The sequence below is a fragment of the Mandrillus leucophaeus genome, unplaced genomic scaffold (genome assembly GCF_000951045.1).
Source record: "Mandrillus leucophaeus isolate KB7577 unplaced genomic scaffold, Mleu.le_1.0 Scaffold864, whole genome shotgun sequence".
In the NCBI taxonomy this organism is placed as follows: Eukaryota; Metazoa; Chordata; class Mammalia; order Primates; family Cercopithecidae; genus Mandrillus; species Mandrillus leucophaeus.
The window spans coordinates 1,053,064-1,066,259 of record NW_012109408.1 but is presented as its reverse complement, the minus strand read 5'-3'; the positions used below and the strand labels follow the sequence as shown (position 1 = coordinate 1,066,259).

Genomic DNA, 13,196 nt, shown 5'->3' with positions numbered 1-13,196 from the left:
CATAGTACTTAGTGTTCTTCATCATCACACCTATTAAACAAAAGAATGATGACCAGGTGACACATGCTGGTCACTCTAGGCTCTCTCATGGACCTCCTCCATGAAAGAGGAACAATGCTGAGACCTATCTGTTTTGCTTTAGCTTTTCAAAATTACATACATACTGAGGCATACATCAAGCCAGATAACTGTCCACAACCCATTTTAGCTATTAATGTACTATTATCATTTCTATTAGTGTATTATTACTATTTATATCATGATATCATATGCTACAGAATCATGAAGATTTGACATTGGGGCAAAAATATCCAACATGCTGCAAAATTGAGAAATTCAAGAAAGCCTGTGATACTCACTACTTATTCACAATACAGCTCTTCAAGCAATGGAAGTAACTTACTGTGCACAACTGAGAATTTCCGGGAAAGTTGGAATTATACTCATTCCGGCAGAGATGCCATTTACAACTAGTATCAGCACCAGCAGCCAAAGCTGACTGCAAAAGGGTTTTGGAGAAAACAAATACAAAAAGAAAAACATTAGCATTTTAAGAAACACAAAGCTTAATGCTAAGGAAGTGAGGATCCCAGATACGTTATTTTCACTGATTATGTGCCTAGTCTCATTTCCATTCCCATCTAACCCATTTCATTCAGTTGGAGTGCCTTTTAGCTCCTCACAGTATTTGTTGGGGCTGGGGGAAATTCATCCTGATATCTCCATCTTTTTGGTCCTTTGGTTATATATATCACATGTCTGGAGCCAACCTGGCTTCTTCTCACCAGACAAAATCCCTTCAAAATTAGTGAAAATGTCAGTACTAATACTGTTCTTTCAATCACTTGGCTTTGAACTTCAATTAATTTAAAAATGGCATAGAAGGAAAGAGGTAAAAGAAGAGTCAGGAAACACATTTGTTCCATATGAGGAGACTATGCCAGTTACTTAATATATGTTACCAGATTTAATCCTTGTGATGTAAGTACTATTATCAGCTCCTTTTTGTAGATGAGAAAACTGAGGCTCTTGGAAGTTAAGTGGTTTGCTTACTAGTACATGGCAAAGCCAAAACCTAAACTCAAGTCTGAAGGACTCTGAAACCCCTTCCTTTCCATATTACTATGTTTTATCCCAGAAGTACCTGAAAAGGTCTAAGAAGTTCAGTTTATTTTAGCAACTAAATTACCTTAAGCAATTTAGTTGTAATTACATTAAGCAAGGTTTAATAGGCAGCTACTACATGCTAAGGATGATACAGAAACAAAAACAGATTTGGTCCCTGCCTCAAGGAAAAAGAATAGAAAAAAACAAAAATATATTCTAAGAACTATCAAGTGAAGGTAAGTAGCAACAAATTCTATTTTAAAAATAAAGTATAAACAAGTAGGTACAATTGAAATACAGGAGAATATGCATTTTTGTCATTTGAGACAGATTTTATGCATTTTTTTTCTGCTTCTCCCACTGCTAGCTTCTAGTAGGGTAAAATATTGTCAGCCTAACAATTCAATAGAGTACTACAGTTAATTATTTAAATATTAATGTTCCAAATACTAACCTATACCAGTGTTAAAACAAAATTTTTTGAAATAATTCCTAATGTTATTTAGCCAAACATACAGAAGAAAAAAAACTACCTTTTAATATGCAAGACTGGGACAGGCCCTAAGAGTATGTAGCACCCAGCCGTGATTAAGTTGCCAAACACCAGAAGCCATTTCCTTAGAGGCTGGTAAGGAGAAAGAGAGTCAAAATGAGTCTTAGAGGCAAAGACCCTCCATAATCAAACAATATAAAACAATAGTAAAAAACACAAATCATGATATTCAAAAACCCAAATACAATGAAGAAAACAAAACTTTACATTTATTTATTATTTATTTTTAAATTTTTTAATTTCATTTTTTATGTTTTTGAGACAGAGTCTTGCTTTGTCGCCCAGGCTGGAGTGCAGTGGCAGTGCGATCTCGGCTCATTGCAAGCTCTGCCTCCCGGGTACACGACATTCTCCTGCCTCAGCCTCCCAAGTAGCTGGGACTACAGGTACCCGCTACCACACCGGGCTAATTTCTTTTGTATTTTTTTAGTAGAGACGGGGTTTTACCATGTTAGCCCGGATGGTCTTGATCTCCTGACCTTGTGATCTGCCTGCCTTGGCCTCCCAAAGTGCTGGGATTACAGAAATGAGAAAATAAAGAGAAACTCGCAAGCAAGGACAATATATAACAAGACAGAAAGTGAACAAAGGACAAAGATTTCTTAGCAGGGGAGTGTATTGCAGATCAGATTTTGCACATGATGAACTATTACAAATATAACAACAAAAAAACTAACTATAAAATGCAATGACCAGCCAGGCGTGGTGGCTCACACCTATAATCCCAACAGTCTGGGAGGCCGATGTCGGAAGATTGCTTGAGCTCACAAGTTTGAGACCAGCCTAGCCAACATGGTAAAACCCAGTCTCTACTAAAAAAGCACAAAAATTAGCCAGGTGTGGTGGTAGACATCTGTAATCCCAGCTACTCAGGAGGCTGAGGCAGGAGAATTGCTTGAACCTGGGAGGCGGAGGTTGCAGTGAGCCAAGATCATACCACTGTACTCCATCCTGGGCAACAGAGCAAGATTCTGTCTAAAAAAAAAAAAAACAAAAAAACCAGTGACTACAAAAAAACCCCTACTAGGTATTAATAGTTACAATACCTAGAAAAATCACATCATTAAAAAATTACCTGCTAGAGACTGAATGCTTATATCCCCCCAAAATTTATACATTAAATCTTAACACCCAATGTGCTGGTATCTGGAGGTGAGCCTTTGGGAGGTGATTAGGTAATGAAGGTGCAGCCGTCATGAAGAGGATTAGTATCCCTATACAAGAGGCCACAGAGAGCTCCCTTGCCTGTTCCATCGTGGTGAGGTTACAGTGAAAGAAGACAATCTGTGCGCCAGGCAACAGGCCCTCATCAGACATCAGATCTACCAGTGCCTTAATCTTGGACATTTTGGTCTCCACAATTGTGAGAAACAAATTTCTATTGTTTATAAATCCTCTCAGTTTATGGTATTTTGTTACAGTATCCTGAATGGACTAAGATCGTATCCACTAAAATTATCCCTTATAAACTACTTGAATCAGGACAAAAATTACAGGGGTGCCATATCCGCTCAGTTAAGTAAGATTATGTCTGAAAACCAAGCTCCGAACACTGTTTAAGATACTTGCTTTTGGACATCTGGGTTACTAAGTATTCCACAAGTAAATCAGTTCTTGATAAATAAATATGCAAATGAAATGAAGGGAAATGCAAAATATAAGCCCTAAAACCACAGAAGTTTAAGATTTGACTAGCAGTACTAATTCTGTGCTCTCATCATCTGTACCGAATGGTTTAAACCTGGTTGAAAGAGAACAGAAGGGTATTTTTTTTTTTTTAAACAGAAAGGCTGTGAGATAACCAGTGCATATTTATGTGGTCAATTTTTTCACTCACACAGAAAATCTAAATTATCTCCTCCTAAAGAAGAAATCTCTCAATTTGATCAAGTCTGTAATAGCCTCTAAGACTTTGCCCTATTTATTAAGATCAATCCATTTTTTTTTTACATCAAGAGAGTTTTTTCCTTTAGAGAGTCTAATCCAGGAGCCGGATGTGGTGGCACATGCATATAATCCCAGCTACCTAGGAGGCTGATGCAGGAGGATCACTTGAGACCAAGAGTTCAAGGCTGCAGGAAGCTATGATCGCGCCACTGCCCTCCAGTCTGGATGACAATGTTGGGGGAAGAAATTAGAAAAAGAAAGTCTAATCCAATTTTTTTTTTTTTTAAGCCTAAGACTCTTCCTCTTTTCCCAGGTGAAGCAATTTAAAGTGAATTGGTTTAGTGTGATAGCTGACCCTTAGGGTGATAGAAGATACTGCAACCTCTCCCTAGTCCAATTGAATATATCAAGTTTAACCAGTGGACCCCTAGAGTTCCAAAGGAACAATTGGAAAACCACTGCTCTAAACATGCAAAAGTGACTCAAATATAAATTAAGTGTACGTACTGGCATTTTATCACTTAGGAGACCAAATAGTGGTGAAGAGATGGCATAGGACAGTGCCAGACCCAGGAATACTAGTCCCACATATCCAGCTGGTAAATTAAACTGTAAAAGAAATCCTATATTAAAGTCACATAATTAAGTCATTTTTAAGTAAACATCCCTCTTTTCCTTCTACCATTTCTTTAGCTCTTATTATTACCATGAGTCTATTAATAATATTCTGCACTGTCCTAATTTTCATCTTACCTTTGAAAATGCACTACTTTTTCTCTATGGGAGGACAACCTAACCAGAAGTCAGAAGAGAAGATTTTTTGCTTTGTAGCCTTTGGCGTTAAACATACTTTGCTTCCATAACTCAGAGTACTTTTATATGTAAATTAATGTTTTGCAAACTTCAATGTGCATAAAAATTACCTGGAGAATTTGCTTAAAGAGATTCTTGGATTCCAACCATAGGGTTTCTGATTCAGAAAAAGAGGAAAATAAATTTCTAAAGATTTCTTAGGTTGGAGTTGGGTAATGGGATGGGCCGCAGCACTTCAACCTGAAAAGGGGGCAGCAGTGGTGAGGCACCACCAATAGCCCTGAGGGAGTCAATGTCTGATGTAAAACTGGGTGTGGTGGCGCATGCCTGTAATCCCAGCATTTAGGGAGATGGAGGCAGGTGGATCACTTCAGGTCAGGAGTTTGAGACAAGCCTGGCCAACATGATGAAACCCCATCTCTACTGAAAAATACAAAAATTAGCCTGCTGTGGTGGCGCATGCCTGTAATCCCAGCTACTCAGGAGGCTGAGGCAGGAGAATCGCTTGAACTTGGGAGGCAGAGGCTACGGTGAGCCGAGATCATGCCACTATACTCCAGCTTGGGTGACACAGCGAGACTCTGTCTCAAAAGCGAAAAAAAGTTCTGATATAGTCCATCATCAGCCAGAAACAAGAAGGGCCTATACTACCTCCCATACCACAAATGGGTCGATTATAGTTATCTTCGAGGAAACCTCCTGTCTTCCTCATCTTTTTAAAATAAATTACATTTTCTTGAGAAACAACAACAAAAAAGATTTCTTATAAGATATACACAAACAACTTGGATTTCCCAGAGATTAGTTATAGATTTTTTTTCATTGTTTAGACACAACTTCTTAAAAGCACAGAAAAACAGCTGAAAAATACAGGTTGTTGACGATCTAAATGGACTGTGTCAGTATAATCACAAAACATTTTTCTTATGGGCGTCACACGTATCCGTGTGAAGAGACCACCAAACAGGCTTTGTGTCAGCAATAAAGCTTTTTAATCACCTGGGTGCAGACAGACGAGTCTGAAAAAGGAGTCAGCAAAGTGAGATGGGGTGGGGCGGTTTGATAGGATTTGGGTAGCTAGTAGAAAATTACAGTTAAAAGTGGTTATCTCTTACGGGCAGGGGCGGAGGTCACAAGGTGCAGGGTGGGGAGATCATAAAACTCATTGCCCAGGGGAGGAATGTCACAAGGTCGATTGACCAGTTGGGGAGGGGCAGGAACAAATCACAATGGTAAAATGTCATCTTTTGTGGTTCTTCAGTTGCTCCAGGTCATCTGGATGTATACGTGCAGGTCACAGGGGTTATGATGGCTTAGCTTGGGCTCAGAGGCCTGACATTGGGTAACTTACGGTACTCACTGGCTAAAGGCAATATTATATTACTGTCTATATCTTGGACCAGGCACTAAAATAACAGTCTCCAAGTTTACCTGTGAAGTTCCCCAAACTGTCTTCAGTGATTTCAAGGGGTAGTGTAAAATTATAAGAAAAATTAATTTTAATCTTTACATTCTATGATCAGTAAATGTTCAGAAAGCATTTGAAATGACCATATTAGCAACTTTATTGATATTAGAAAGTATATTGAAACTTAAGTTTCTGTGCTATTTTAAATCTAGTACCTCAAAGTCATTATGGGCCGAAGTTAGTCATTTTTGCCTTTTATCAACACATATTAATTGTTCAGTGTAATTAACTACCACACCTTGTAATGGACTTCACTGTGTCAGTAATAATATTTTTTCAAAAATATCTAAGAACAAATTTCGATGACTTCAAACTTTTAGAATTCAACATTTTATTTTTTAGTTCTAGGGATACTTGGTTCCTTTCTCAAATCCCAGAATAATAGAGTCCATAGTCATCTGATTATATGAAGTAGCCTAAAAAGTCAGTAGACCCAGGGGGGATCTGTTACAGAAGAAGCACATCTTACATCAAATGAGCTACTGTGTACCCCTAATGTCTCACTGCAATTCAAACAAACAGAGGAAAAGTATCCTTGTTAAGCAGCATGGATGATGCCCAAGCTAGACCTACAATGACATGAGCAAGGTCTTAGAAAGAAGGAAACTAATGTTTTGGCCACTTAGTGAAAGGCTTCTTTCATTTTTACTGAATCAGATCCCTAGTTCACAGGCACAGCAGAGACGGACAGGCTACCTCGGTGTGTAGTGCCCATTCTGCCTCCTTCTCCCAGCCACGCAAGGGTCTTTCCACAGAGCAGGGCCCAAGAACAAGCAGTTACATCCACCTGCTACAACGCAGCACTCTTCAGCAATCAGGCAACTTACCTTCTCCAAAACAAAGAGAGACAGAGTAGGATCAAGGAAGCCAAAACATGAGCTGAGTGAGTTGATGACGAAGGCTATAAGGCCAACTTTGGGTAAAGCAATCAGTTTCCAGAATGAGTGTTCACCTGGATCAGACTCTTTGGGGAAAAAAGAAAAAAGAAAAAAAAAAATCAAAGCAATTAAAATCTCTTAATTTTAACTCATTTGGAAAACTGGTAAGACCATCTTTATCTGGTAATCAACACAACTCAACCTCTGAGTTTGCCTAAAATTGTATACAATCTACACTTGCATATAAATTATTCAAACCTAGAGGCCACATTCAATTTATCAAAAACAATTTCCCAAATTAGAAAGAATCAACTGGAATGAGAGTGTGAGGGAAAGAAGGAGTCTTAGGTTACAGGTTGTAACTATTATACTCATCCTGGCCAGAGATAATATCAGGTTTAGACATTGTATTAATCTGTTCTCACACTGCTAATAAAGACATACCTGAGACTGGGTAATTTATAAAGGAAAGAGGTTTAAGAAACTCAAAGTTCCACATGGCTGGGGAAGCCTCACAATCATGGTGGAAGACGAAGGAAGAGTAAAGGGACACCTTACATGGCTGCAGGCAAGAGAGCTTGTGCAGGGGAACTCCCATCTATAAAAATATCAGATCTTGTGAGACTTATTCACCACCATGAGAACAATATGAGGGAAACCACCCCCATGATTTAATTACCTCCACCTGGCCCCACCTTTGACATGTGGGGATTATTACAATTCAAGGCGAGATTCGGGTGGGGATATAGCAAACTCATATTAGACATGAAAGCTTTTTTTTTTTTTAAGAGATGGAGTGTATTGCTCTGTCACTCAGGCTGGAGTGCAATGGTGTTATTATAGTTCACTGCAGCCTCCAACTCCTGCACTCAAGTGATCCTCCTGCCTCAGCTTCCCAAGTAGCTGGGACTACAGATGTGCACTACCTCACCCAGCTAATTTAAAAATTTTTTAGAGATGGGGTCTCCCTACGTTGCCCAGACTGGTCGCAAATTTTTGGCCTAAAGTGATCCTCCCACCTCAGCCTCCCACTTATGGATGTGGAAACCCTTTGACGGCCATGACAGCCTTCATTTATCCCCATTTCTCCCACAATATCCTGCACAGTTCATTAGTCTATAAATACTTGTTGAATCACGATCAAATATGGAGCAAAGTGCAAAAACATCATGAAGTGTGGTTCAACTATTTTAAGTGTTATCCTTAGATTTTTTCAGGACATAAGAGATAAAGTGAAACCTTGGTGTTAGTTTTTGTTTGTTTGTTTTTGTTTTTTGTTTTTTTGTTTATGTGTGTGTGTGTGTGTGTTTTTTTTTTTTTGAGACAGAGTCTCACTCTGTCACCCAGGCTGGAGCGCAGTGACGCGATCTCGGCTCACTGCAACCTCCGCCTCCTGAATTCAAGCAATTCTCCTGAGCCTCAGCCTCCTGAGTAGCTGGGATTACAGGAGCACGCAACATGCCTGGCTAATTTTTGTATTTTTAGTAGAGACGGGGTTTCACCATGTTGGTCAGGCTGGTCTCGAACTCCTGACCTCCGGACCCATCCACTTTGGCCTTCCAAAGTGCTGAGATTACAGGCATGAGCCACCGTGCCTGGCTGGTGTTAGTTTCTTAATTATGAACCAAGTATTCAATGGTGAAATAAATCTGAGCACATCCTTGATGCTCAACTACAGAAACTACAGGATGTAGTTGGACTTAGAAAGAGGAGAAACACCACCGTGTGGCTCAGTGAGGTATTGCAGGCAGGGAGACAAGTTGGTGTGATTTTTGAATTGTATATACTAAGGATATTTAGTCACTTTTAAACTAAAAATGATAAAAGATTCCAATTTTAATTGGTTACATTTATTGTGAAAGTAAGAAGTATTATGTATTTATGGTAAAAAATAAATCATTATTGCATAATAGTCCCTGTTCCTAAAATCCAGGGTGAGAAAAGGAGTTGTCATAGTGAGAATATATTAAAACATCCATGAAAATGAAACATAATTAGTATAATTAAGCTGTTGAAGACCAAGTAATGAAAACTTGGGGTACTTGCTTGAAGGGACATGACTCCCTGGCTGACAAAACCTGCCACAGGAAGTTACTGTTAGAGATGGGGAATAGGGTTGTCCTCAAGTGTGAGGGGGCAGGAAAAATGCTGAGCACTATGGCACTACCTACACCAGATCTAGTCCAGTGATCGAGAAGATTTAGAAAAACTCCCCAGAAAAGGGCTGGGCACAGTGGTTCACGCCTGTAATCCCAGCACTTCGGGGGGCCGAAGTGGGTATATCATGAGGTCAAGAGTTCGAGACCAGCCTGGCCAACATGGTGAAACCCTGTCTCTACTAAAAATATAAAAATTAGCCAGGTGTGGTGGCACAGGCCTGTAATCCCAGCTACTCTGGAAGCTGAGGCAGGAGAATTGCTTGAACCTGGGAAGCAAAGGTTGCAATGAGCCAAGATTGCGCCACTGTATTCCAGCCTGAGCAACAGAGCAAGACTGTCTCACAAAAAAAAAACAAAAAAAACAAAAAAAACAAACCCCTCCGCCCCCCAAAAAGGTAATAAAATCAAGTTTTGCAGGATAAGTAAGAGTTAGGTAGAGTGGAAGAAAGATATTCCAGATCACATGGCTCTTCTACTTAAATCTAACAATAGGCCAGGCACAGTGGCTTACACCTATAATCCCAGCACTTTGAGAAACCAAGATGGGAGGATCACTTGAAGTCAGGAGATCGAGACTAGACTGGCCAACATGGTGAAACTCCGTCTCTACTAAAAATACAAAAATTACCCTGGTGTGGTGGCATGTACCTGTACTCCCAGCTACTTGAGAGGCTGAAGCATGAGATTTGCTTGATCACAGGAGGCAGAGCTTGAAGTGAGCCAAGATTACACCACTACACTCCAGCCGGGGTGACAGACTCCGTTTCAAAAAAAAAAAAAATCTAACAATAGCTCCCAATGGCTTTCAGGATAAAGTTCACATTTCATGGATTTAAGGATTTTTTATTTTAAAAAATAAGTAAAAATTGTCTCTATTTATGGTATAAAACATTATATTTTGATATATGTATACATTGTGGAATAACTAAATGAAGCTAATTAATATGCTTTGCCTCACATACTTTTTTTCAATGGTAAGAACACTTAAAATCTACTATTGACAACTTTCAAGTGTACAATATGTTGTTATTAACTATAGTCGCCATGATGTACAATAGATCTCTTAAACTTACTAGACCTTAAAGATTTTCATAAGATAATTGACACGTCCATGACTCTATTTTAGAAGTATTTTTTTTTTTTACAGCAGTATAGGATAGGGGACCTGGTGAGCAGAAATAATGAATGATTCTTAGCCACCCAATGCTAAAGCCACATTGTCTATGGGTCTAAAAGGTGGTAAAGAAATGGGCAGAACTTATAAAATAAAAAATTCTGCCAATATCAGTAATTTTTAAAATTTATTTGATTTTCTAGCATCATCTATCTATAAACTCTTCTAAAACAATAACTTTTTTTTTTTTTTTTTTTTTTTTTTGAGACAGAGTCTCACTCTCCTGCCCAGGCTGGAGTGCAGTGCCGTGATCTTGGCTCACTGCAACTTCCGCCTCCTGGGTTCAAGCAATTCTCCTGTCTCAGCCTCCTGAGTAGCTGGGATTACAGGCATGCACCACCATGCCTGGCTAATTTTTGTATTTTTAGTAGAGACGGGGTTTCACCAGGTTGGCCAGGCTGGTCTCGAACTCCTGACCTCAGGTGACCTACCCGCCTCAGCCTCCCAAAGTGCTGGGATTACAGGCATGAGCCACTGTACCTGACCAAATAATAACAATCTTTAAAAGTAGTATTAATTGGGAATACTTAAATCTACATTTACAGCCTTAATATTATCAATCCTAGAGATTTTTTTTAAATACCAGTTTATAATTTTTTCGGGGGGGCGGACACAGCTCGCTCTGTCACCCAGGCTGGAATGCAATGGCACAATCTTGGCTCACTGCAACCTCCACCTCCTGGGTTCAAGCGATTCTCATGCCTTAGCCTCCCAAGTAGCTTGGACTACAGGTGTGCACCACCACACCCAGCTAATTTTTGTACTTGTAGTAGACACAGGGTTTCACCATGTTGGCCAGGCTGGTCTCGAACTCCTCTCCTGGCCTCAAGTGATCTACCAGCCTTGGCATCCCAAAGCGCTGTGATTACAGGCATGAGCCACTGTGTCCAGCCCAGTTTATAATTTTTTAAAAACACTATTAAAAGAAAACACCTGAATCTACATCCTTGTATCTGAGCTACTCTGTGAAGACAGCTGCAAGGACCACTGGGAAAGAAGGATGGGCATTATTCTCTTAGCTTATAGCCTTCTAGGAACACTGGGCTATGTGTGGCCCACAGAAACTTCTGGCTTTGATATTTAGTTTAGTCCAAGAAAATCTCTCATAGACACAGCATATGGTAATGGTTTATGATCAGAAGTTAAATATTTGCTAGCTCTAAAGGTTGGAAAGAATTTTTAATTTACAGAAATTCATATAAACTAATTGCCTGCATTACTGAAAAAATAATCAGTTATTTTTAAAAGCTACTTTTGATTATATAAAATAAAACAGTATCTGGTAAACTGGTCTCTTACAAAGGTATAAACATATATTTAAGGTTCTTAAAATGAGTCATAAGTGTGGACTTACCGTAATTGGGTAAAATATACATATTCAGTGGTACCATCAGCAAAACGATGCATCCCAGAACAATAAAGGGCACTTCATAGCCAAAGGACTGATATAAAAAGCCACCTACAGGAGGACCTAGTATTAGCCCCAGTCCAGAAAACGTCTCAAGACTTCCCTTAAAATGAGAAAAAGAAAAAATCAGTTTAAATATTTCATTTGAAGAATTAACAAGGTACTATCTAAAAAAACGAAATTCTGTCTTCTTCATAATTTACATACACACACTCCCAAGATGGACTCAAAATTTAAATGCACATATTGAAATCATAAAACTATTAGAAAAATAAAATACGGGAGTATTTAAAAAATTGTTATCATAGGGAAGGTATTGTAATTGTGACATAAAACACCAGAAGATAAAAAAGATTGACAAATCTGATTACGTGAAAATATGAAAACTATGCATAAAAAAATCAAAAGATAAATGAAGAACAGAAAAAAATGGCAAAGAACTAATTCCCCAAATACATCATGAGAGCTACAATGAGGAAAAGAAAAATGGGCAAATGCTATAAATAAACTGTTGACACATAGAGTGGAATACAAAGATATTTTGGAAGTTCACCCTCACTTTTTAAAAGAAATGAAATGAGCAAATTTAAACCACAAGATACCAATTTTCACCTATTTCCTATCGAATGCTCTACGCTAGCAAGTGAACACCAGTAGGCAATTTGGCAATTTGGCAAATTAAGGCACATATCTCATGACGCAGAATTCCACTTGTAAGAAACTAACTTACAAGTGTAGACATGCAGATGTGACATGGTATGTATATAAGCTTATGCACTATAGCAGAGTTTTGCAATAGCAAAAGATGAAAATAATCTAAATATTGATCAACGATGTAAGTAAACCAGGTTATATCCACACAGTGAAATACTATACAGCCAGTAAGAAAAGTAAAGAGTAAGAAAGTTCCTTATATGTAGGTACAGGAAGATCTCCAAGATGATTTCATTGTTGGTGTAACCAGTGAGGTGCTGAATGGTACATATGGTATGCTACCATTTGCATAAAGAAAAAAAAGGGATAATGCAATAGTCCTGTCCAAGTAAAAAAATAAAAAGAAAAAAGGGGGAGGGAAATCATGCTCTCTCGCTTGCGCTCTCTCTCTCTTTCTCAGTGTGTGTGTGTGTGTGTGTGTCAGTGTGTACATACATATATGTGGAATTTCTCTGGAAGAAATCTACAATATCTGTTGCCTTCCCTAAGGGGATGGAGGGCTGGGCACCTGCACAACTGGTGTGTATACAAAGGCTGAGCAACAGTTATATGTAGAATATATTTACTATATTCTATGTTCCCTTCTGTAACTTTTGAATTTTGTACAATATAAAATTATTTTGTTTAAAGTTAAACAAAACAATGCTATGGAAAAAAAGGGTTTACCACTATAGATATTGCAACATTTTAAATCAATCTAGTTTTTAGGGACCTTAAACAGAGATCTGTGGCTTGCAACCTTATATCTTCAGACCTTACAGAGTACACAAAAGTATTCTATTAATAACTTTCAACACTTCAAAAAGAAACTGAAATTCTTTAACCACAACAAGGCCATCCAGATCAATTACCATGTTAGTGTGTTAGCTGTTGGCTGCAATTTTATACAGAAACTTGGTATAGCAACACTGGTGTCTCTTGCTGATCAGAAGATCCAATGGACTATTATCATTATCGTAGGAATTTATTAGGTAGCGCTTTCCAGAGTGTTCCACAGAATACCAGCTCTTTAAGAGATCAACAAGTCTTGTTTGT

The 13,196-nt window shown here is 38.6% G+C and overlaps 1 protein-coding gene across 1 annotated transcript in view; it reads right to left on the bottom strand.

Annotated features, from left to right (window-relative positions):
* The window catches only part of SLC18B1 (solute carrier family 18, subfamily B, member 1), a 20,538-nt gene that overhangs the window by 3,258 nt on the left and 4,084 nt on the right, over nucleotides 1-13,196 (bottom strand). The window contains exons 5-9 of the mRNA XM_011968917.1: nucleotides 11,394-11,550; nucleotides 6,656-6,792; nucleotides 4,055-4,156; nucleotides 1,641-1,732; nucleotides 404-499 (exon numbers count right to left, since the gene is read on the bottom strand). Coding sequence (XP_011824307.1) covers nucleotides 404-499; nucleotides 1,641-1,732; nucleotides 4,055-4,156; nucleotides 6,656-6,792; nucleotides 11,394-11,550 — 584 coding nt within the window. The remainder of the gene's footprint in view (nucleotides 1-403; nucleotides 500-1,640; nucleotides 1,733-4,054; nucleotides 4,157-6,655; nucleotides 6,793-11,393; nucleotides 11,551-13,196) is intronic.